We start from the raw sequence: 24,385 nt of genomic DNA, 5'->3' as shown, positions 1-24,385 counted from the left end.
TTGTTGTTTGCCTCATCACCATCTTTACAGCATTATGGTCGGAGAAAGTTTTTGGGCAGATTTCTACTTTTTTTATATTCGGAGCCATACTGCTAGTCACCCAGATTTGGTCAATCCTTGTCCATGTCATTTTGGCTTCAGAAAAGAAGGTTCCCTCTCTTTCTAATGGGTGTTTTGTTCTCCAAATATCAATCAAATCCATATTGTCAGTCATTTCAAAAAAAGTCTTTGGTAGTCTTCCATCTTTTGTTATTACCTGTCTTTGTGCCTTGTCCATATTTGTTGAAACCACTCCATTCATATCTCCCATCAAAATTAAGTTGTAATCCATATGGTCCATCAAAATTTCATGCAACTTCTTAAAAAATTCAGCTTTCCCTTCGTTTGGTGCATAGATTCCCACTATCAAATACTTCTCTCCTTGAGATTGAATTTCAATTGCCAAATATCTTCCTTGATCGTCTTTAAAGATTTGTTTCGGTTGCAATTTTTCTTTTGCATAGATCACCACTCCTCTCTTTTTTACTCTGTCTGAAGATATAAATTCCTGTCCCAGTCTTTTATTTATTAATAATTTTCTGTGTGCTCTTGTCACGTGGGTCTCTTGTAGGCAAATCAAGTCCAATTGGTCTTTCTTTAAGGCATGAAATATACTTTTTCTCTTCCTGGGAATATTTAAGCCATTACAATTCCAGGTTAGAAGTTGCAGAGCCATGATGGGATTATTTACTCCTTCCTCCTACAGCTCCCTGTTTTTGTTCCTCGTCTGTCGGTGGTACCGTGTTCGTGTCCAGTGATGGATGCCCTTGTCCTGGAAAAGTCTCTTTCTGTAGGTCTTCTTCGTGTTCTCCCAAGAACTTGTCTTTATCACTTACAGTCTTTATTCTTCTCTTCTTTCCCTTATATTTAAAAGACAAGCCTTGGGGAAATTCCCACCTGAATGGTATGTAGTTCTTCTTCAGCAGTGTCACCAGGTCCTTATAATGTCCTCTTGCGTCCAAGATACTCTTAGGGATGTCTTTAAAGATCTCAATAAAAGAGTCTTCAATTCGAAGGGCTGTTTGGTAGTGCAGGTTCAATATTTTATCTCGCTCCTCCTTTGATCTTAAGGTAATAAGACAATCTCTGGGTCGATTTCTCTTCTGTCTTATTCCCAATCTAAATGCACTTTCTATCTTAAAATCTTCTTTCTTCAGCTCCTGCTTCCAAAAATCAGAAAATTCTTTTGTCAGATCATCCACCAAGTTCTCTCCTTCCTTTTCCGGCACAAGTCTGATCCTCAGGTTCCTCTCCTTGCGTTGCATATCTTGCATAGAGAGTGCCAGTTCATATTCATCCAATTTCTTATAAACTGGTGGAAATTTTTCCTCCGCAGCAGTTGCAATTTCCTTAGCTTCTTCGGCTATCTTTCGTGTTATAGATGAATCTTCCAATAATTTCCCAATTGCTTCTGCATTTGAGTTCACTTTATTCCCTAGGTCAGTTATACTTTTAGTATTTAGGTCAATTTTCCCAGAGATTTCTTCAATTTTTTTATTTGTTTCAGCAACTTGTACTTTAGTTTCAGCAACTTGCAATTTAGTCTCCGCACCTTGCTTTTTTAGTTCCTCCAAAGAGTCATTTATCTTCTCCAATACCTTAGCAAATGATTCTTCTGTAGACATTGCTTTCACTTTTGGCTTTGCAGCCACTATAGTTCCAGAGGCTCCTGTTACAGAAGCCCTTCTTTGCATGTAAGTGTCAATTTTGTATTGTCTGCCAGATCTCAAGGTTGTTTCTTGTAACTCCCCTTTCTCTTTACCATCTGCCATAACAAAGTCTTTTAGTCAAGGTCATTCCCAGACTTTGAAACTCACAAACAAAGTTCTCAAATTTTAAACTCCACTTGTTGCTGAAACAATTTGTAGGTCCTCTAGAGGGCGTAGAGTCAGTTCTATGCTTCTCAAAGTAATCCCACACTCTTCAAAAAAGAAGGAATAAAAGTTTCCTAGTCCCTTTCAATTTTTCTTTCCTTTTTCAAGGGGATCCCAGTCAATAGTGTCCTATAAGTAACTTTGTAATACCACAGAAACAGTGTTTCAAATTGGAAATAACCAAAGTCAATTTGAGATATTTTTTATCTTCTTATAGCAACAGTCCTTAGCCGGTTCCTTTTCTCCGGCAGTCCGATCCCAGGTTAAAGAGCAGCGATACTTAATCCAATTCTTTTGAATTGGCAGGGAAACACTTTTAAAATCTTCTTCCCCCCCCTCCTGCCTTCGGGGGGGGGGAGTTCTTTGCTTTGGTGGTGGATTTCTTAAATCCCGCAAGTTTCCTCTCAAGCAGTTACAGCTAGAGTGCCTTTCGCTTTGATCTTGCTACAGAACGGAAAGCAGACTTCCTTTTTAGTGCTTATCCGTCTCGGTACCCAATTTCTTAATTTTAGAGTCCAATTTCTACTTTAGCAGTCAATCCTACTCACGGATAGTTGTTCTTTTAATCCAATTTCCCGGGAAGAAGTCAGCGCTCTCCGCTAATGGCGACGCGGCTTCGCTTCGCAGGCTGGGTGAAGACGACTCTCAGCACCGCTCCAAGACCCCTCCGCTCCTCCGGAGCCTTTAAAAAGGCTATTTCGCAGCGTCGGGGGGGCGCAAAGGTGCCCGCCGAGTCTCCAGTTCACAGGCAACGCGCCTGTGATTTTTAGGGGTCCCCGCTTCGCCGTAGCTGACAGGACCCGAACCCACGAAGCAGATCTCTCCCGGAGCTCCGGTTGAGATCCGCCATTAAGCGCCGGCGCTAACCGGAAGTCGTGCACAATTACTTTTTGTGTTCCTTTACTGTCCAGAATTCCCCAAATCAGTATTTTGTTAGTAAGTCCCAACGGGCGTTCCCTGACAAGTCCATCTTAATGTGTTTTTAGAAATTCTCTTCTCATTTGAAATGTGGAGGTGTGTGTTGAAAACTTTTAATTACTAAAGTTTGTCTCCTTGCAGGTATGTGTAGCATAACTAGCTTATTAATAGAGTTCTTTACACCTCCCTGGTAGGAAAGGGGGAAAGGTAGAGTCTAGAGGCTAAATTGTGCTTAAATGGACAGTGCATGGTCCATTCTCAGAGATTTTACTGTTCGTTCATTTCATTGCAAGTGATCAATACAGCAGACCTGATTCCCGAGAGGGCACTTGCTCAGCCTGAAAAACAGAGGTGAACTTCAAATGGTGCTAAAGAGTTGTCAGTTTCTGGTTATGGCTAATGTTTTCAAGTTTGCTATTGTTGGCATTCATCTGACTCGAGAGGCAATGGAGTGCACCTCCAAGGGTGAAGTCAAACTGCTGCATTAGCAGCACTAAAGTGGGGCACAAGTCTGGGGAGTGTGTGTTGGGGTCCTGGACTGCCCAGACAATGACCCCGCTTTCGGCCTTGCTGATGTGGTCTAAAGGAAAGCAGAGCAATATGCTTGACACCAGCTTGCTTTCAGGTGATCTTTTAATATTTGTTGCTGTAAGATCAGTAACATCTATATGTTTCAATTCCATTTCTGTTGTATAATCAACTCTGTTTCTATTGTTATTAAAAGGCACATTACATAGATTGCTTTTACTTAGCTTTTTAAAAAAGGAATGGAACCTCCTCCCCATTTGATTACTCGTGAAGATCACTTCTAAAGATGATGGGAGCAAGTGCTTGAAACAATGGAACAAAATATACCCAGCCTTTGTTGGTCTTGTAATGTTCCTATTTTTAAAGCACTCACAATCTATTACGTACAGAAATAAATTAGAGTGCTTCTGCAAATAAATAAAACAAGACTTGCCTCTTTGACTTTGGATCTGAAACTTGGTGCTTCCCTTTTGCCAATTCCCCCCCCCCCCCGGCCCCCGCCGTCGCACATTAATCAAGACCCCAAGAGCAACTAAGGTGTCACTGGCCCTTTGTGCTCCACCACTTTGCACAGAACAGCCAAGGTGGTAAGAAATAACATGATGGAATTCATCATTTGCACGCCCCACACTTAATGGGGCGAAGGGGGTCTTACCATGAGTGCATTGCCAAAGAACTGACACTAGGTAGTGGCTCCATGAACGACTTGCAGCCTAGTATACATTTGGGAGAGAAGAATTGCCTATTTTCTTGAATCCCTCCTTCCTTTTTCTTCAGGCCTCTACATAATCAGTCATCAGCCGTACAGCATACAGGGAACTCGGTGTACAGATGAAACATTTCACTTCTGTGTTATACTGCCCACAGCATAACAAACCTTTGCCCTCGGGTATGTTTCACACTAACAAGTAGGGAATTACACTACAGCACAATCTGGTTTTGAACTATTTAAAGCACTGAAGTGTTTTGTTTTGTTTTTTGCTTGATTGCTGAATTACTGTTTGCTCTGGTTCTTCTACCAGGAACTGCTTTCTAAATTATGGGTGGACTCCCTGTTATGGCTGATGATTCTTTCACTGTTGAGGCTAGTAACAACCCCTTCAATCTAATGGTCTGGAAGGTTACTTGAGTGCAGGAAGTCACATCTCTTACACAGACTCATTCCATGCTTAATTTCTCATTCTAAGTGATAGCCTGTGCTTGGTGATAGGGTGTGTTTTGCATTCCTGGCATAACTAGGTAAAACAGGGCTTGGGAACCTGTGGCTCTGTTGTTGGACTCCCAACGAGGGCATCAAGGTTTCCCACCCTTGAGTTAAAAAGATCAGGTAGCAGATGATGGGGAAGATTAGGAAAACGTTAGGAAGAAATTTTCAATGGCAAGAGCTTTTTGACAGTGGAGCAGACCACCTCGGAAGGCGGTGTGGACTCTTCTTCATTGGTGGTTTTCAAACAGAGATTGGATGGTCGTTTGTTAAGGATGCTCTGTCATTTCTGCATCATAGGGACTTGGACTAGACGATCCTTTGGGTCCCTTTCAAATCTACAATACAGTGGTACCTCGGGTTAAGTACTTAATTCGTTCCGGAGGTCTGTTCTTAACCTGAAACTGTTCTTAACTTGAAGCACCACTTTAGCCAATGGGGCCTCCTGCTGCCGCCAGAGCCCGATTTCTGTTCTCATCCTGAAACAAAGTTCTTAACCTGAAGCACTGTTTCTGGGTTAGCGGAGTCTGTAACCTGAAGCATATGTAACCCGAGGTACCACTGTACTGATTCTATGACTTCTTGAGAGAAAAAGGAGCTTCTTGTGTTCCATACCGTGTGTGTGTGTGTGTGTATTGCACTTTGGAAGGGAGGCATGTAGAAAAACAGGAAACTTGCCATAAAATAGGGAAGGCCTCATGCTGTCTGGACATACATTCTAGGCACTGGACTGCTTCAGTGGTTCCTGCTAGTATGTATGTATGTATGTATGTATGTATGTATGTATGTATTTACTTACTTACTTACTTACTTACTTACTTACTTTATTTAATTTATTACATTTCTGCAGTTCTCTTCATCCAAGGATCACAGAAATGCTTATAGTTCAAAAACACAAAATATATAACATAGTAACAAACAACACACACATACACACCCCAGTTTAGAATGGCATACTGTCTTTGCCTGGCACCTCAAAATATGTAACAAAGGTGCCAGGCGAGTTTCCTTGAGGAGAGCACTTGACAAGCAGGAAGTTGCCACTTGTGTTGCTATGCTCTGGACCTCTCATGGAGGTTGCCTTTGTGTTTTGCCGCCGCTGCCCAAGCAACTCTGCTCAAAAGCAGAATTTCCTGATTTGTGAGCATTTAAACCCGCATTATACCGAAACAGACTACTGGCCTATCTGACTTAATTTTTTCTGCTCTAATTAGCAACAGCTTATCATGGTCTCAGGAAGAGGTTTTTTCCCATGTACTTGAGATCCTTTAGTTGGAATTGCCAGGATTGAACCTGGAATCTCTTGTATGCAAAACAGTAACTCTCTTACCGTGCTGTGGGTTTTCCTCAGCTTGAGTAGGGTTGTTTGCAATGTAGACAGCCATAAAAGACCTCTGTATAGAAGGGAGTTCCAAAGAGCGGAAAAGAACGAAAGTCTCCTTTGTCTTCTCTGTCTTCTTCCATGTATTTTTACACACAAATGGTTAGTAGTACATATTTCAACTTTACAGTATGTTTACATTTTTTAAAGGAATGACAGTGTTCTAAGTTTGTTTGTTTACTGGTACCTGTCTTTCCTTGATACCCAAGAGCTATAGCATATAAGCTTGTTAATAGTCTTGAATTGCTTTTTCACGAACCTGCTGACTCAAATCTTTTTAGAGTTCACTATAGCCAGTTGCTTTTTCTTCTTAGTCTTCCATGGGCATTTGGGCAGGCAGGTTAGTCACTTGAAAAATGTGACATGAACCAGTCTCTAACAGATGTCACCCTAAGCTTAAAGAACTAGCCAGCACACTGAAGCACAGGCATCTTGAGCCAAATGCGGTGCTGATTAGACAACAGAGTAATCCCCTACAAAATGATTGCACTGCCAGCAAATAAAATCTTGTGGTTTTACATCCACTTTTCTTCTTAAACTGCTCTTAATCACATCTTTTGAATTTGTAGCCCTGGAAGCGTGTATATCTGCTACGTTCAATCCCTTACGCTGGCTTTGCCCATGTTGTCGATGTGGACCAGATATTCTTCAGCTTCTCCAGGCGCTGTCATGTTGGAGCACTAGTCCTGGTTCCTTGTGCTGAACTTCGCTTACCTCTGATGTAATTGTGCCTCTTTTAGGATGTGTTTGACTTCCCAATATTTAATCCAGAGGACTTAAGACCAGCCCTCAGATTTTCCTATTTGCACTAACTACCAAAGCATGTTGGCGTGGCATGCTGCCAGTTCATGCCGGCCTTTTGCTGCTCCAACTGACGCGTTGCTGAGCTGTGGCCCAACCTGGAGACAGGCTAGCGGTGGGTGTTAATGAATTGCATTCACTTTTTCTTTTTTGACTTTCAAGAAGGAACTAAAGATAGGGGGGTACATGGTGTAAGCTGGAAGCTGCCTCTCTGTGCTACATACTTTGTTCTAGCTGCTCTGAGGCATTTTGAGAGGTACAGGGGTTTGTGTTTTGTCCATGTCAATTCATGGATCATCAGCTCGTCTGCAAGAACGACTGGTACTTTTGGCATAATGCAGCTGTGGAAGCTTATTTACTTTGGCTCTGAAAATGGTTTGGCGCAGCCTTCCTTAAGCGAAACCTGCTTTGCTCAGAACAGAATCCAGTACAGCAGTTTGCTTTCCTTTCCCCCTCACCATTTATTTTTTAAAAAGGGAAAGCAATTCCTAACTCTCGTGGTTATCGAGAAATGTTTAAAATGTGCTGGGAATGTGTATAAAGGGTTTGGGATAAGGGTTGTTTGCCCAAGAATTCTGCTTTGTCTCCCTAGGGTTCCTCAGTTATCCTTGCTCTGTTCTAAACGGACTTCTTATCTCCTTCCATCAACTCATGCAGTTTCTCTCCATTGTCAATTTCACGTAAAGGTGCTAAATATTGCAACTTGAACAGAGTACGTTCGTTTTAAGGCAGGGCTGAGGAACCAGATGACCTCCAGGTATCAGCTCTCAAGGTATTGTTGGGCTCCCAACTCCCATCAGCCCCAGCCAACATGTCTAATGTCAGAGGCCATGGAAGTTGTAGTTCAGCTACACCTGCAGGACCACAGTTGCCTACCCCTAGTTTAAGCCAAATTAACTGGTATTTCCCTTGGTATAGAACTAGGTTTTTTATTCTGAAAGCACAAGGATCTTAAAAGGGCATTTTGAAGCTCCACTACAGAGAAGATTCATGGTGTGACTGTGTAAGTCTGACAGGCCCATGGTGCCCTCCCCCCGCCTTCTTAGCCCTCCGAAGCTCAAGGCAAGTCTGCCCAGCTGTGCCCCACATCCTCTGCACAGGCCTGAAGAGGGATAAGGGTCTTTGGTCATCTGGAAACTGAACTGGGCAGCGACCAGAGGGAAGTTGCAAAGCGCTATCATATTTTACATTGGATTCTTACTAGGAAGCAGATGTTGCTTTAAAACTCTTAGTCCACAACACTCAGATCACTTCCACCAATTCCTTTCACAGCCTCTGGAGCAACCTTCTTCACCCTTGAGTCCCCAGATGTCGTTGGACTACAACTCCCATCATACCTGACCACTGGGGCCGCTAGCTAGGGTGATGGGAGATGTAGTCCAACATTTGGGTTGAGAAAGGCTGCTGTGGAGTGTGGCAGAACCTTGAGCACATGACTGCTGATGCCTCTGGAAGTGGTGGGTGAGGCATTTCTTGAGAGGCTACATTGCCTTGGAGGACACCGCCAATCGCATCCACATGCCACCAATGCCGCTGCCTTTTGATAAAACGGATTTCTTAGGAGGACTTTACTTGATCCATGTACTGAACTTGGTATCCTTTTTGGCTTGAGACATTTCCACATACTTGGTGTCTTCAGGCAAATTGCTTTACTAAATGCTAGTTCCAGCCTCAAGTGGGAGTCAGGTGTCCAACCAGAGAGGGGAGCGTGCTGCCCAGTTGCTATTTTTAAGTGCTTGAACAGTGCACAAACGCTGTTCGCTTGGAAGATGGAAGCTCACCCCTGAAGGCAGAAGCTCCGGTCCTAATCAGCTGTTAGTGCTGCAGAATCCAGGTCATTGGTCCTGTAGAGAGCTGCTTGCTTGAGACTCTTTGCCCAGGAAACAGAAATTGCTCAGTCCCTGCCATCCTTCATGGGAAAGCAATTTGTTTAGCTTAGCTGTGCTAACAAAAGTTTTATAATCTCCTTCTGAATGGGGAATGTTGGTACAGCATCCACCTAACAGGAGCAGGCTTTGTTTTCTGGAGCTGGTGGTTTCTCCCATCACTAAGGAGATATGGTAAGGTGTGGTTGGTTAGGGTGTGAAGCTTCTAATGGGACAGTGTGGGAAGTCTAGCTAATTTGTTTCTAATTGCTTTGCTTCTGGTTTAAATTATGTGGTATGGCATGTTAGTTTTCGAAGAGTAATGGAAACTGGGATCGGTTGAAGTTTAGAGAACTGGTCTGGTGTAGCTTGTATTTAGGAATTCAAAACTGGAGTGAAAGGGTGTTATTTCTTCACAGAGTATGGAAATGAACAAACAAAAAACCACAGTGCCTTCAGGATCCATTTTTCAAGATCACTTAATGTAGGTTGCAGTATGAATTCTAATCCATAAGAAGTTCTTTTTAAAAAAATAAGGAATGAAGAAATGGTATTTATCCAGATCAGTGCAGAATGCAAGGGTGTGATCCTTGTTGCATGTGCAGCTGGGGATGCACATTTTGGCAGATGTGCTGTACTTGTTTTCCATAGATCTTGCCTCTCCGTAATTAGACTAATCAGCTGGCTTCAGGCAAATCGGTATCTGTTGACCTCAGCCCCCACCAGTTGCAGTATTGGATTAAAACAGACTAGTTGGACAGGGTTGCTGCTTTTGTTGTTAGGATTAAATATGTGCTCTGAGCACTCTGAAATGTTCTCTCTATGCCATCTTCAGTGAATGTAGCCACCCCATTTCAATCATGCAGTTCTAGATCCCTTGACAACGCAAGAACCAGCCGTGTCATCCTGTCCTTAGAACCTTTCTGCCCAAATTAAAAGATGTGCCCTAATTTCTGACCTGTTATTTATGAGCACAGTTGTCTAGTTCACAGTGTGCTGGATGCAGCTGGGCTGTCTTCATCCTTCATACTCTGATGTTGCTGTTATGCTGGCAAAATCAACAACTTGCAGATTTGTGTATGTATGTGCTGCCGCCCTCTACTGGATGGAATCACATTCATTAAAGCATTTGGTGCCTTCCCTTCAACTCTTGACATATATATATATAATTTTTTACAGTAGCACCCAGGAGTTACGATAGAATTATGTATCTTTGAGGAGTGGGCATAAAGAAGCGACAGAATAACTTGTTGCAAGAGCAAAGGCTGTAATACATAGGCAATATAAGAAAATGTCAGAATCAGTCCAAGGTGACAGCAGAAAAGTTAGGCTTCTTGTGGATGTAGTAGAAAAGTTCTCAGACAAGAACACCAGACCCTTGTTTCCTAATTTTCATCCCCATTAGAACATGATTCCTGTCTAGCTTGGGTCTCGTCATGCTATTTCTTTTAAAAAGCTCAATTGTTTGGCTTATGTTGCTCTGCATTTCTGCAGTGGGTAAGCTGTGTGATAACCAGTTTTATGGGCAAAGATAAGAAAAGTGGCTTTTGGAAGCTGGATATGTGAGTTGACTGTAATGCTGATTTGCAGTGGAACTGAATTCAACAGTTATTTCTGCTTTGGGAATTCAGAGAGGTGGTTCTTGGGGAAGAGCCATAACTCAGTGGTAGAGCTCATTCATGTTTTGCATTCAGAATATCCTGGGTTTGGTCCCCATGTCTTATGTCTGGGATTTTTTATTTTTTATTTTGCCAATAATCGGATCTCTCTGAGATTGAAAGGAAATAAAACAGTCTATTTCCAGGATGAGGATTTGTTGAATGAGCACTTGCCTGCAGTACTGTATATCAGAAAAACACATTTAAATGGCATGCATTTCACTGTGTTTAGATCTGTTGCTGCTCTGCCCCGTGCCAAAATACAGCAGGGAAATGTACAAAGTTCGAAATACGTAGAACAATATCATCCGTCGTGTTCAGACAGCACCTTTGATCCAGGTGAGGATGACTTCAGCCTTATCTGGACCACATCATATTATAGTTAGTGGTCTCTGCCAAGATGAGGATGTGAGAGAGACAGGGTTGTGCTAGGGAGTAATTGAAACAGTACTTAGCTTTTACTCTGTTGTGGTTGAGAGATATGATTTTAAAATACCCATTGTGATTGATATATATACGGACATCTTGACTCCAGTCTAGTGTATCTATGGTGTCTAAGCCAAAGCTGTGCTGAAGCAGATTATTGGCAAGTCTTCTAGTCTGCCAGACATACCTCTGAGCATTTTCTCGTTCCCTGGTGTTGATTCATTTCTCATGTATCAATTTCTACAGACACAGCAGGCGCTGCAACTCTCCAATGGTTTGACTTGACTCTCAAAGGCACACTCTTTCATTGTCTCTTAAGACAGACAAGTGCCAACAACAGGTGGCTACAACAGCCGGGTAAATAAGCCCCCACATTTACTAGCCTTCCAAAATAATTACTAGCCTGCTGAGGGCTGGCAGAGGAGGAACTAGCAGCTTGCTTGGTTTTCTATATTGGCCTCAGAGGAGGAACTGCGTGTTCCATCGCTCTATCACCAGCCTGCTCACTCGGGTGTGTGATGTTCCATCTGCCTGCAGCTCTTGGTTCCTGTGGTCACCAGGCTCGTGCTTAAATACAAGTCTATAAGTTCCTTATAGACACCCCCTGATAAGCTTCTTCCCCATGGGACTCGGGAAGAAGCTCCCCTTCCCCCAAGTTTGCAATTCTAATTACATAATTCTGTAATGGCATTATGCTTGAGACATTTCCCTCCCCCCTCCATTAGCAGCAGAGGGTATGTTTGCTCGAGAGGCAGCAAAATGGAAAATCGTTTCTTGAATTGTGTTTACCATATGGTGATATATATTATTTTTGCTGAGACAGCAAACCTATCTGGGCTGTACCATTGCAAACTTCAGACGAGGGCTTGCATTTTGGAATTTTTCTGATAGGCCAGCATGGGTACTTATACTTCTTGTAGAATCTGAATACTTCTCTATTTGAAAAAATAAAATAAAATCCCTGCATATAGATCAAGTGGTGGACAACATGGTGTCCCTAGCCATTGTTGGGCTGCAACTTTCATGGTGTCTGACCATTTGCCATGGTGCCTGGGGTGGACGAGGTTATACATTTCCCATATTTGGCATAAGGCACCCGGATGACAGATGAGATTCAATTAAAACGTTCCTAGTTTACAGCTTAGTTCTTTGCCTACTCCACTGTTAAGAGTTTCAGACTCAGGGCCAAACCTGGCATTTGGTATACTGTTGGGTGCTGACTTTTTTTCTGTATTTATTTTTGGTTTCCTAACTGATTCCCATCTGTTCTTATAAGGCAACGTCCAGCAGCAAGAGATGTCCGAACCCTCAGGCAGCTTTTTCCATTCTTTTTGGATGGATCAGTGCACTCTTTGAGCACGCTGTGGTTATGACTACTTAATACGTGACTCACTCGAGCCGGTGAAAGTGAGCCCTAAAGCACAAAATACACAGGAGGGTTGGTCAAGTTCACCTGCTCTCCGCAGAACTGGAGGGAAAACTTGACACACAGCCCAGGTTTTGATGTTCCTTCTGCATAAATGGAACAAGCATAAGCCGGCCACACCTGTGTTGTCAGCCTGTTTTTAACTGGACATAAACTACAGGAACTTCACATATCTTTGCCATCCAAGAGCTCGGAAAAGCTGCCAAATTGGCATCTTGGTTGCATCTGTGGAGGTAATGAGTTGCTGAGGAAAGACGCTCACTTTTCACTTCATTCCTCAGATTCCCTGCTTTTTTTTCCAATGATGCTGGCTGGCCAAGTCACACATGCTGAAAACCACATGGGATATTGGCTTAGAATGGAGTGATGAACCTTTATCTCTTGTCAAGGGCCATATTCCCATAACCTGCAGGAGGGTTGCATGCCAGTGGTCTGTGGGGCTGAAGTAAAAATGGGGCAGTGAGAGCCAAAAGTAAGTGGGGCACCCCTTCCCTCCCATCTTTCTCCAATTTCTCTGCTTTCCCCCTTTCCCCTTCTTGTTACCAACATGAAATTAAGATGAGGGATACAGGCATAGAATAACACAAACCTTTCGGTTTAGGACACTGAATTTAGGCCAGCTCCTGTGTCCTCTTAAAGTAGGAGGTGGGGGTCCTTTTGAGGAATTCTAAGTCCATAGTGAGCAATTACCAAGTCGTTAACAACCGCTTTATCTGATATTTTTAAAATTTATTTATTTATTTATTTTGCTGCAGGTCACATTTTCAGCTAAACAGTTGGGCATGCTCAGACATTGCTTTTCTCCTATGGGTATTCCCTGTTGGGAGGTGCCCCACTTTCCCCCCAAGTTCAGATACAGAACACTGGTACCATCAGTTCTCCATGATTCTTAGATTAAATTGAGACCCAGGATCTTTGCAAAAACAGGGCTCTAGAGAGATTTCTCACCTTTAAGATTCTTAAAACATATTGACTCTGAATGCTGGCAAACTTCATGAGCTGAGTGTGTGCATGCAAATAAGCTTTCTCTGCCAGGCTGCTACATTTTGCCACCCATGACTATGTATGTGTGTATGTTTTAAACTGTGTGTTCCTTTTTCTACCCTGGTAATTATAGGTGGTGCATCTACCGTATTTGCTTTGTGTAATTCACAAAGCTGTCATAGAGATGGCATTGGATGTGGAAAAATATAGCCCTTCTCTTCTTGGTAACCCTGGGGCCTTGCCTTGTGCAAGTAGACACCAACTGGAAAATTTGTGTAGCTTGGCGCCTACTAACACACGCCACTGGATGTAAAATGACATTTCAGCAGCTATCCAAAGCAAGATGAATGATGTGGGTTAGATTGGTAGAAGGTTGACAGTGTGGATGTTTTTGCCTTGCTATGGAGCAAATGGATGGGGGCCATCTTTTTGATCCCTGCCAGCTTCTGTTAAATTACCTCACTGGAATACTATGGGCTTGTTAGGCTGCTGCTATGCCCTGGGATAGAAACAGTCCAGCCCACACTGCTAAGACCTGGGTTTTGATCCTGTTGCCTTTTAGTGGGGTTTTCACACTTTATGCAGCAGCAATCTAAGCCTGCTATGAAGCCTACTCTAAACAGGGAACCACAACCAACCTCAACTCCTTAAGAAGCATGCCTGCATGATCTCTGTGTTTGTGCTTCACATGTTTGCATTCATGCTTCACATGCTTAGGTGTGTAAGCGTGTTAGGTCTGCATCTGTGGACATAATGGGTGAAGAGACCCTCTATTCTTGAGTTGGATTTGGGGGGGAAAGCAGCACTCTGCAGTTTTGTTACAGTTGTTGGCATTTGTCTTTCTCAAGAGACAACAGGGTGCTCCTCTGGCGGTCAAGTCAAACTGCTAGAGAACCACAGTGCCTTCCACGGCTGCAGAGACTGGGAACTGCTGCCTCCCATTTTGTTTTTGCTGGAGTCCCCAGTGGAAGCCCCAATATCGTTCTCATGAATTTGTTTTGTTGGGCTCCTAGTTCTAATTTGATACCACTTCCCCATAACTTGGCCCCATAAAGCATTTGTGCAATGATCTTTTACATGTAGATCTTGATGGCTGGGTTGATTATCTGCCCTTCCAGTGGAAGAACCTGTATAGCTGTCCAGTAGAGCGGGCAGATAATAGCTTGATTGCATCCAGATGGGGTTTCCATGATACAGTTTTGTAGCTAGCTGTTCGGTGTGCATGCCCTGCGCCTGGGGGTGGGGCAAGCCGAGGCAGGGTGTGCTGCACGAAGCCTCCAAGAAGTCTGCCACCGCTTCCCCCTTGGCTGTAGGGTGGCCGAGGGGGAGGCAGCAGGCAGATGCAAGCCCCACGCTGCCATTTCCCCACGCTGCAGGCCCCATGGTAAGTGCCCCCCCCCCGCAGTGTGGCGCCCAATGAGCCCCGCCCCAGCTATGCCTCTGCCATGAAAGCTTTTCATTAATAAGTAATCCTAGGTATTTAAATCCATGTATTTGCTTGAGTGTATGGAGGAGACTCTTGAGAGTCCCATGGACTGCAAGAAGATCAAACGCATCCATTCTTAAGGAAATCAGCCCTGAGTGCTCACTGGAAGGACAGATCCTGAAGCTGAGACTCCAATACTTTGGCCACCTCATGAGAAGAGAAGACTCCCTGGAAAAGACCCTGATGTTGGGAAAGATGGAGGGCACAAGGAAAAGGGGACGACAGAGGATGAGATGGTTGGACAGTGTTCTCGAAGCTACCAGCATGAGTTTGGCCAAACTGCGGGAGGCAGTGGAAGACAGAAGTGCCTGGCGTGCTCTGGTCCATGGGGTCACGAAGAGTCGGACACGACTAAACGACTAAACAACAACAACAACAACAACAAATGACCATCTAATGTCCACTTGGACTGAGTCAGCATTGACTGCCTCAAGACAAAAACATGCAAGGTCCTGCTGGCTGAAAGGCACAGGCAGGGAAACCAATACCTTGGAAACCTGGCAGGCACCTCTGCCTTCCCTTCTAGTTCTCTGGCTTGCTGCCTCCAGAATTCAAGAGCTTTAGGGGTCCAAATATTCCCGGCAGGAGTTAGTGGATGGAAATCACTGAAGCTCCAGGCAGAAGGATGTTTTGAATGCTGTTAATGCGGCTGTGCCTCTGCCCCCTTTCCCCTGTGTCAGGAAGAGGATTGCACCCACCTACTTTTTAATGTTGCACCCCTGCTGTTAAGAGGCATCCTAAGATTGAGGCAGCGCATGTAAACGATTGCATCACACAAAGACTGAAAGCTCTACAATACAAGCAAGGGTTTCTTGCGGCACCTCACAGGCTAGCAGATTTATTTATGGCAGGAGCTTTGTAGACTAGATCCCACTTCAACAAATGCCTGAATTGTTATCCTTGGGTGAGCAGATAAATCTGCAGACCCACAAGTTCATTGTAAACGGTTGTAAACGGTGGGGTCAAAAGGCCGTGCACTCGATTCCTGGAGATGACATGGCTCTTGGATTTTCTTTGTTTTAAACTCCCTTCCCCTAGTTCCCCAGACACTACATAAGATTCTCTTGCGGCATTCCTGTGTCTGGCAAAGTGGAAAAACAAGAGGAGGACATTTGATGAGCTAAGTTTAGCTTCAGCCTTGCTCCATGGACCTCTGCTGGCACTGAACCGTAGTGTGTTCTTTGCTTTATGCTCTCTGTTGCTATAAAAAGCATTTTGTCAGCAACTGAGGGGGGCGCAAGTGTAACTTGATACACTGAAGTGATTTGGGGATATGTACAGAGAGTCTCTCTGGGAGGACACAAGGCTCTGTGTGCAGGTAGAATGTCTTCAGAGGGCGCTGTCTTTATTCTAGAGTGGCTGATCAGGGAATAATGACTGGTCACTCACTACTTACGTTCGTCAGTCATTTCTCCTGAAAGAGTAATGTTGCCTTTAGCCCAAATCAGCAGCATGAGTGGGAAAAATGACTCTCACACTTGTGATGGTGCTAATGTTGCTCACATTGTGTCACTTTTACCATCGTTGTATATGTTGTGATGCAGAATAATATACAAAAGAGACAGGTCATTTTTCTCAAAAATGCATTAACATCTGCCCAAAGTGGTACTTCAGACCATAATGAATAAAGAAGCCACCCATTAAAAAACGTGGGAGGTGTTCAAGACTAGTCCTGCTCAGAGTAGACCCACTGAAATTAATGAACCTAAGTTATGTCCATTAATTTCAATAGGTCTGCTTTGAGCAGGACCAGTGTTGAATGCCACCACTTGAGTTAATTGCCCTTCACAACCTTTATTTGCATCTGTTTTTGAGGCTAGATTTACCATGGTCATTCAGACTACTCTTAATTCTTTTGTCAATGGTTCATACATGATAGCAGCCACCATACGGTAACCGTGGAGAGTGCGCAGGGCTGCCTCTGGGCTTCTGGTTAGGTCCATGGAAGTGCTATTTGTGTTGATTGTTTCTCTGTGCCAGCCTTTCTCAAGGTAGTGCCCTCCAGCTGTGCTGGCTGGGGCTGATGGGAGTTGTAGTCCAAAACACTGGGAGGTCATCATGTCTGCTGTATGCAGATAGTGTCCATAGGGCAACAGGTTGCTGTGGTGATGGTGACCCTGTTTTGATCCACCACTGTGTAAATTGCAGCATGGAATGGTGGTATTTCACACAAATAGGGCTTCCTTCTGAGTCAGCCTGTCTGTTCCCCCTACGCCTTGGTAGAGATTTTATGGCGCCTGTCATCCTGTGTGAATGTGCCATTATCGTGTAAGTAAGCCCCAGGGGGAGATGCCTGCTTATTGCTTCAACTCCTAAATAATGTCACTTGACATAGTGTTGGCAAATGCGCAACAAGCAAAACACTCCAGAGAGAACTGACACATTGGAATGGCAAGAAGCATAATTTGTGAAGATTTGCCTTGGCTTACTCACTGCCAGGGGGTGAGAAAATAAGAATATGAAGTTGAATTTGAGTTAAAGCCATATCTCCATTCCAGCAAAAATGCATTTTATTTTTAAAAATCATATTAGCTTGTAGGAGCTGTGCCACTTACAGATTCTGTGTTCTGATAGAAGCATACTTTCTACCTATCTTCCTTTTTATCTTGAGATTGGATGTGTTGCCTGGTGTGGATCTCAGCTATGGTAGCAAAGACAAGGCCTGCTAATGGAGGTAGATGGTCCCATTTATGGTGTTGTAATATGATAAGTAAGACATCCAGATTTCAACATTTTACTTATTTAAATAAGTCTTTTAAGTCCAAACCATCACACTTGGGGAGGAAACCTCCATTCTCATTTGGGCAAATTGTGCATGAAACTCCTCCTGGTAAGAAGATTGTGACCCTTTATATCGGATACAACCCTCTCTGCAAAACCTAAGGGTAGGCAACCAGTTCCATGTGGTTTGACAATTGGAGCAGAATGCAGTGGCCAGGGTGCTGGCTGGGAACATATTACACCACATCTTACAGACCAACACTGGTTGCCGGTGTGCTCCCAAGCCCAGTTAAAGGTGCATATATTGACATTGAAAACTTTAAAGGATTTGGGCCCCAAATATCTCAAAGACTTCTGCCTCGCACATAGATTTGCCTGAGTGTTGACAGGGGAGGCCCTGCTGCCAAGTTCAGGAAAGGATCTTTTCTGTGGTGGCTTTCAGATGGTAGAATGCCCAGGTGCAGCTGGCATTGTCACTGTTCAAAGTTGGGTGAAGATTTACTTTTTTTGCACAGGCCTTTAGGGATGAAATGTATTACATGGCTATTGTACTCAGCAGTATGTAACCTACCTTGGGACCACGTGGTGAAGGGTGGCCTATAATTTCCTTTGAATAAGTAATCCTGCTACTATCTATGAAGAGCATTAAATCATTCTCTCCCCTGATTATTGCAAGTTCTACTCATAGTTTCTGATTTCTGAGACTTACATTCACTTTCACTTGTATCTTTGCAGTCTTCAGGACTTAAGAACATAAGAAGACTCTGCCAGCTCAGGCCAGTGGTCTCTCTAGCCCAACATCCTCTTCCTGCAGTGGCCAACCAGATGCGTGTGGGAAGCCCTCTAGGAGGACCCAAATGCAAGAGCTCTTTCCTCTCTTGCAGTTTTTAGCACCTGGTATTCAGAGGCATTACTGCCACTTGACTGTGGAGGTAGAACATAGCCAATCATGGCTAGTAGCCATTGACCTTTATCTCTGTGAATTTGTCTAATCCTCTTTTTAAGCTGTTCCAAGTTGGTGGACATCACTGCTTGTTGTGGGAGGAAATTCCATACTTTAACTGTGCAGTTCTTACATTTTAAAAATATAAATACAAATAATTCTCTTGGGTCATGATGTACATGGTATATTCATACCCCTGCCCATTGTGAATAGCCGCCTTTGTAGTTGGGTCACTAGGCCATGGCGTATTAGTTTTGGCAACATACCTGAAGAGTTCTCTCTTCAGTAGTTTTCCTCTTATGTGTATTCTTTGTCCTTCTCCAGGTGCTGTAGCTTGTGCTGAATGAGTGTTAAATCAGTGGTGTGCCAACATTCCCGTCTTATTAAATCTGAGCACTACTGCGTTCCTGGGGCATTGTGCTTGTTGGTTTCACATTACAATTATGCGATTTATTTATTTTTAATCTCTGCTTTAAGGCCTACTAGTCTTCTCTGTTCCATAGAAAACTGAAAGGGCATAGGGATGTATCATGTCTTGTGATACACTGGGAATTAACTGGGTCTTAAACACTTGGAAACAAATGAAGTTAATTGTTTATCAGCTTTCTTAGCATAAACGATCCCTTTTTTTGCTGGGGGAGGGGAGGTGCTCAAAGAATACTACATGTTTTGAATGTTTTTGTGGGCTTGGAGTTCGGAGTGGGAATGGGATTGCTTTAATGACTTGCGCTGCAACCCCAGAGTCGTCTGCAACTGGACTAACTGTCAGGGGTCCTTTACCTGTACCTTTTTATTGTGTAACTATTATTGCACATTGTTTTATTTCAGAGCCATTTTGCAGGGTAGACCTCAATGGCAAAGTTGCCCACATCAGAGCCACTTGGGGCACTGGATAGGACAAAGCCGACCCCATGGGCTCTGTCTCCAGCATTTGCTTTATGGAGTCTGATGATTCTTAACCAGATGTTCCCTTGATAGGGAAATTAACTATGAGCTCACTTATGGATCCTTGTAGGAAAACTGTTCAATTTTCACTCCTAAGCTGAACTTGCATGATAAAATCTTGGCTTATTAAAACAGAATATGAGCAAGCTTTCTTCTGTACTCAGATTCATTTGCCCCTGCTTTGTTTCTCTCATCACATGAGTGGAGAAACAAGCCAGGAAGCCAAAGTTAATTATACCCTCCCATTGTATGGAAATTAGGTTTATGTTTTGGGGCTGTATACCAAATGATGATGATGATGATGATGATGATGATGATGATGATGTTGTTATTTATACCCTGCCCACCTGGCTGGATTCCCCCAGCCACTCTGGGTGGCTTCCAGCACATATAAAAACATAATAAAACCTCACGGATTAAAAACTTCCTGATACTGGGGAGCCTCCATGGATACAAAAGGCTTCCTGATTCAGTCTCCTTCCATGAGTTGGAAGGCAACAGAAATAGCAACAAGGGACAGTGGAGCTTGGCCACTTGACCCCCAAGACCCCTTTTGCTTTTCACCCTTGTTACATAGAAAGTGTTAAACCTTTCCACCCTTTCAGAGTAATTGAGAGGGTGGGGGGATGCTGTTTGACTGTGAGCACAGAGGATTATAGCTAACCCTTTATGGTTTTGAAGATAGGCTTGAAAAGTTGTATGGATAATGGATTGTGAAACCCAGGATGGGGCAGCACATTGAGCAGAATTTCTAACCATCAGGAATGGGGCCTCAGTGGTTGTTCAGTTCCATGGAGCTCTCTGCATCGGACCGAGTTAAGCAGATCTATGTCAACTGGCATAAGCTGCCCCACTATTTACATGCCATTGACATGTGTTTGTGTGGATTCACTGACCTGTCTTTTGCTTTTCTAGGTTAATGATGTATGTGGATTAAAACAAGCGACTGTTGATGAGTGAAATAGCTGACAAGAAGGCAGGCAGACTGGAAGGGGGCAGCTGCCAATGCGCCAAGGAGGGCCAGCGGCTCAGCTGGAAGCATGGAGGAAAGGAGTAATGAGAAGATGAACCAGGCCCATGTCCTCTTTGACCGATTTGTCCAGGCCTCGACCTGCAAAGGGACTCTCAAAGCCTTCCAGGAGCTCTGTGATTTTCTAGAGCTGAAGCCCAAAGACTATCGTACTTTCTACCACAAGCTCAAGTCCAAGCTTAATTACTGGAAAGCCAAAGCCCTTTGGGCCAAGTTGGATAAGAGAGGCTGCCACAAGGACTACAAGAAGGGGAAAGTATGCGCCAACACGAAGGTGGGCATTGACAAGCAGGGTTGCATTAGGTTTACCTGTACAGTATATATGAAAATGGCCTTTAGCTGTGTGCAGTTACATGTAGGTTAGCCTGTGATGTTGGCTAGTATTTTCCATGTGGCTCTTGCTGTTTATCCCTGCTAAGCTGAACAATAATCTCAATGTGATGTGTAGCTGGGCTACACAGAGTGCTGCAGCTGGTACGATTATACTACATGTTTAAGCAAGATTACTTGTTGCTTTGTGTGGAAGTCTTAGGAATCCCCTCCTAAAACATTATCACTAAAAAATTACAACCATCATTTAAAACCTGCAGAAAATTAAAACTGCAATACAATAGACTAAAGCAAGTTAGAATTCATACAGACTTTTAAAACACCTGGGTAGGCTTTTCTAAATAAGAATGCCTTTAGCAGGTGCTGCAGAGAGTACAGTGAAGGCACCTGCTTGATATAAAAAATTGATTCTGATCCTCATGAAAAACTCTTCAAGTTCAAATGACCAGATTTTATTTATGAAAAGTATAAACTCCAGTTACAATCTATTTAAATTTCAAGTTAGTTTCTTAAAATTGCTGATCTCCTTGTTCTAAAAGTCCCGATTTTGTCAGCTAATCGCCTGCTAACCCTTGGTGGTTTTTCAAAACAAATAGATACCACCAATAAATAATCCACTTAAAACTTGTATTTAGCAGTATGATGTAAGGCTGGGAAGCTGCTGGCAGCTGTGTTTAGTTGGGCTGTTTCATCTGCAGAAACGGCATGTTCCCAAAGATCAACACTGTTCACAGTGTGCTTTGCAGCCTCCATCTCTTGTTAACACTGCCTGTGCTTCATCTTTGTTACCCTGGCTTTGACCTTATCTTTTCTGTCCTGGCTGTTTGGTGGCTTAGTGATATCGCTTCCTAATATAATTCTTGGAGTAGGCAAGAATTCCCATTGCAGCTTCTGAGTGATTTCCCCATTTGCTATGCCAGTGACAGGATTCCAACAGTCACCAGCACTCAGTTGTTACTTGTGTGAATATTCATTTGTATTCTGCTCTTCCTCCAAAGGTCTTGGGGATGAACATGTGGGTGTTCTGGTTTTGTTGGTTTGTTGGTTTTGTTTCGTATCATTCTTGCAACACTGTGAGCTAGGTGAGGACAGAGGGACTTACAGTGGGCAACCCACTTAGTCTGCATATGCAACTGAAAGAGGAGGTAGACCTTTGAGGCAGTTGTACCATTTCAGGTTGCATGCACAGATCACATTTCTTAATACTTCGCTTTATGAAAATTTGCTGTAAATAGAAACTAGCACAGTAGGGAATGAAGTTGGCATAGAATCTCTGCAGGGGCAGTGACATGACTATCTTCCCCTCCCAAACACAGCTCAGAATGTGGGCATGGATTCCAGAGTGGCCGTTCATGGAAGTTACTGTGGCTTCTTGATGGTGTCAGGAACTATAGCAGCAGCTTAGTGCAGGCATCCCCAACCTTCAGCCCTCCAGATGTTTTGGACTACAATTCCCATCATCCCTGACCACTGGTCCTGTTAGCTAGGGATCATGGGAGTTGTAGGCCAAAACATCTGGAGGGCTGCAGGTTGGGGATGCCTGGCTTGGTGTTTGTCTGCAACTGGGAAATCCAGTTTTGAATCCCCACTCAGCCTTTAAGTTCACAAAGTGTGCTTCCCCTACTTCACAGGGTTGTTATGAGGATAAAGTGAAGGGACTGTGTACATACCAGCCTGAACACCTAGAGGAAAAGTGGGGTGTACATTTAATGGCGTATTAATAAATCTGACTTGGGAATGGAGGGGAATTAGAAAGTGAACTTATTCTGAGATTTGAGCAGAACTTTGGTAGAGGTCTTACTCAGAACATGAGATAGTTTTAATTAGAGGTGGCAGGGGTTGAATTTGTGGCCTTCTGCACGCAGAGTGCATGCTCCACCCCTGAGTCATGCCCCTGTCCAAATATTATGATAGTGGAGTCAAATGCTGAAGTGGAGGAACTATTATGCGTAGGGAATCCAAGCACTGCTTTTGCTGAATCCTGTGTAGACAAAAGCTGCTTTGGAAAACTGTAAGCTGGTTTGTGTGTATTTTCTAAGGCATACCACCATGCAGGTAACCTGATTTGGTTCTGCGGAACCATTCCATATTAGGAAAAGACTGAAAACTTGACGTTGTCTGACACAAATCTGAAGTGATTCCTGATGAGGAAGGCTGGCTTTGTGTCACTCCTGTGTATTTCCACTGAAATTGTGGTGATCGTCCTATAGCCAGAAGTGTAGAAAGTGCACTTGAGTATCTTTCAATGTCTTCCTGGTTTTTGTTGCATTTCAGTGAACAAAGGCCATATAAACCGCCCCCCCCCCCCGTCCAGACTTGGAAATTTGAATTTTGAAATCATCTTTATACAACGACATGTAAAACTGTTGCCTCTCTTGCAGTGTCTCATCATTGGGGCTGGACCCTGTGGCCTTCGAACAGCCATTGACCTATCCTTTCTAGGAGCAAAGGTGGTGGTGATAGAAAAGCGTGATGCCTTCTCCCGCAACAATGTTCTGCATCTGTGGCCATTTACCATACATGACTTGCGGGGCCTTGGCGCCAAAAAATTCTATGGCAAATTCTGTGCAGGAGCCATCGACCATATCAGTAAGTGGTACCATTATTGGTTATCACAAATTATATATATATATATATCCTTATATGGGGCTGAGGAGGGTGGTGTGTGTGTCTAAGATTGCTGTGATGCAGATAATTTTGACATAGAAAATTACTTGCCTGCCACAATAATATTTATTAGCTTCCTCATATTTAGGCTTGGGGTGGAGGAAGGAAGGGGGCTAGAGTTGAGATTGGTGGGTATGGGAGCAACATGTCTCCTGCCAGATAGTGAGTTCTCCTTCTATAGCCCTTTAGATCCTTTCATGCACTTGTATTCTCAGAAATTCCACTGAGTTAATTCAGGCATACTTCCAAGAAAATCTGCATAGGATTTCTGTCCTTGAATTTTTTAATGTATTGATACAGCAGCAACTAATGTACGTAGCTGTACACAGATAACACATGTAAGTTCATTAAGAGCAGCAGCCTGTCTTTGTTGACAGATAATAATCACAAGTCTCTAGCAAACAGGTGTGGGTAGTTACTTGCATGGCTGTATAAATTGCCACAAGGTGAGGTTTTTTTCAATTGCTCCTTGTGGGGAGAGGTACTATTGCCACATGAGAGAGGAAATGTTTTAATGAGTCTCCCTGATAAAATAGCAGATCATAGTAGATCAAGTACGTTCAGCAAAGAAGTTCACCATAGCAAAATAATAGTTCTTCCTGTCTGATTTCCTATCCACTTTCTTTTGTACAGTCTCATTTGATCGCAATCCAGACGCTTTAATCTTTAAAGTTCTGCTGCTGATAGTCATCTGGGAAGCATCAAGGGTTGCTTTCAGTCACTTCATTGACTATTGGATTATATTTTTAGGTTACAAAGCTCTTTTGAGGGGATTGATGGTAACATTAGTGGCAGGCCTTGGTAATGCGTTATTGCCAATCAGCAGGTTTCATGTTAAGCACTTCTTGTCACTTTCATTGTCTGTCCCTCTGTCTTGCAGGTATTCGTCAGCTCCAGCTGATACTCTTGAAGGTCTCCTTAATCCTGGGTGTAGAGATCCATGTCAATGTGGAATTCCAGGGGCTGCTCTACCCTCCTGAGGACCAGGAGAATGAGAGTAAGTAGAGTTGGGATGAGCGGCAGGATCTGGAAGAGTAAAGATGAAGGCGTGTATTGTTCTGCTGGTGGCATCTGAGAGCTGGTTCTTGCTTTGTCATAGTGTCACGGGCTGCTTCAGTAATGCAAGTAATGGGGAAACCCCCGGGGGAGGCAAGTTAAG

At 43.6% G+C, this 24,385-nt stretch overlaps 1 protein-coding gene across 50 annotated transcripts in view; it reads left to right on the top strand.

Moving 5' to 3' along the window:
• MICAL3 (microtubule associated monooxygenase, calponin and LIM domain containing 3) overlaps positions 1 to 24,385 on the top strand; it is a 230,876-nt gene that overhangs the window by 88,676 nt on the left and 117,815 nt on the right. For 43 of the 50 annotated variants that reach the window (XM_083572508.1, XM_083572505.1, XM_083572504.1 and 40 more), the window contains 3 exons: positions 20,115 to 20,503; positions 22,941 to 23,148; positions 24,107 to 24,223. In XM_083572508.1, coding sequence (XP_083428634.1) covers positions 20,240 to 20,503; positions 22,941 to 23,148; positions 24,107 to 24,223 — 589 coding nt within the window. In that variant the 5' untranslated portion in view covers positions 20,115 to 20,239. Of the gene's footprint in view, positions 1 to 8,499; positions 8,806 to 20,114; positions 20,504 to 22,940; positions 23,149 to 24,106; positions 24,224 to 24,385 lie in introns of those variants that run through there. The other 7 variants (XM_083572506.1, XM_083572491.1, XM_083572509.1 and 4 more) reach the window with 3 other exon arrangements.

This window comes from Podarcis filfolensis, assembly GCF_964270895.1.
Source record: "Podarcis filfolensis genome assembly, chromosome: 10".
NCBI classification, from domain to species: domain Eukaryota; kingdom Metazoa; phylum Chordata; class Lepidosauria; order Squamata; family Lacertidae; genus Podarcis; species Podarcis filfolensis.
The sequence above is the reverse complement of the archived record's forward strand: the minus strand, read 5'-3'. Positions and strand labels throughout refer to the sequence as shown.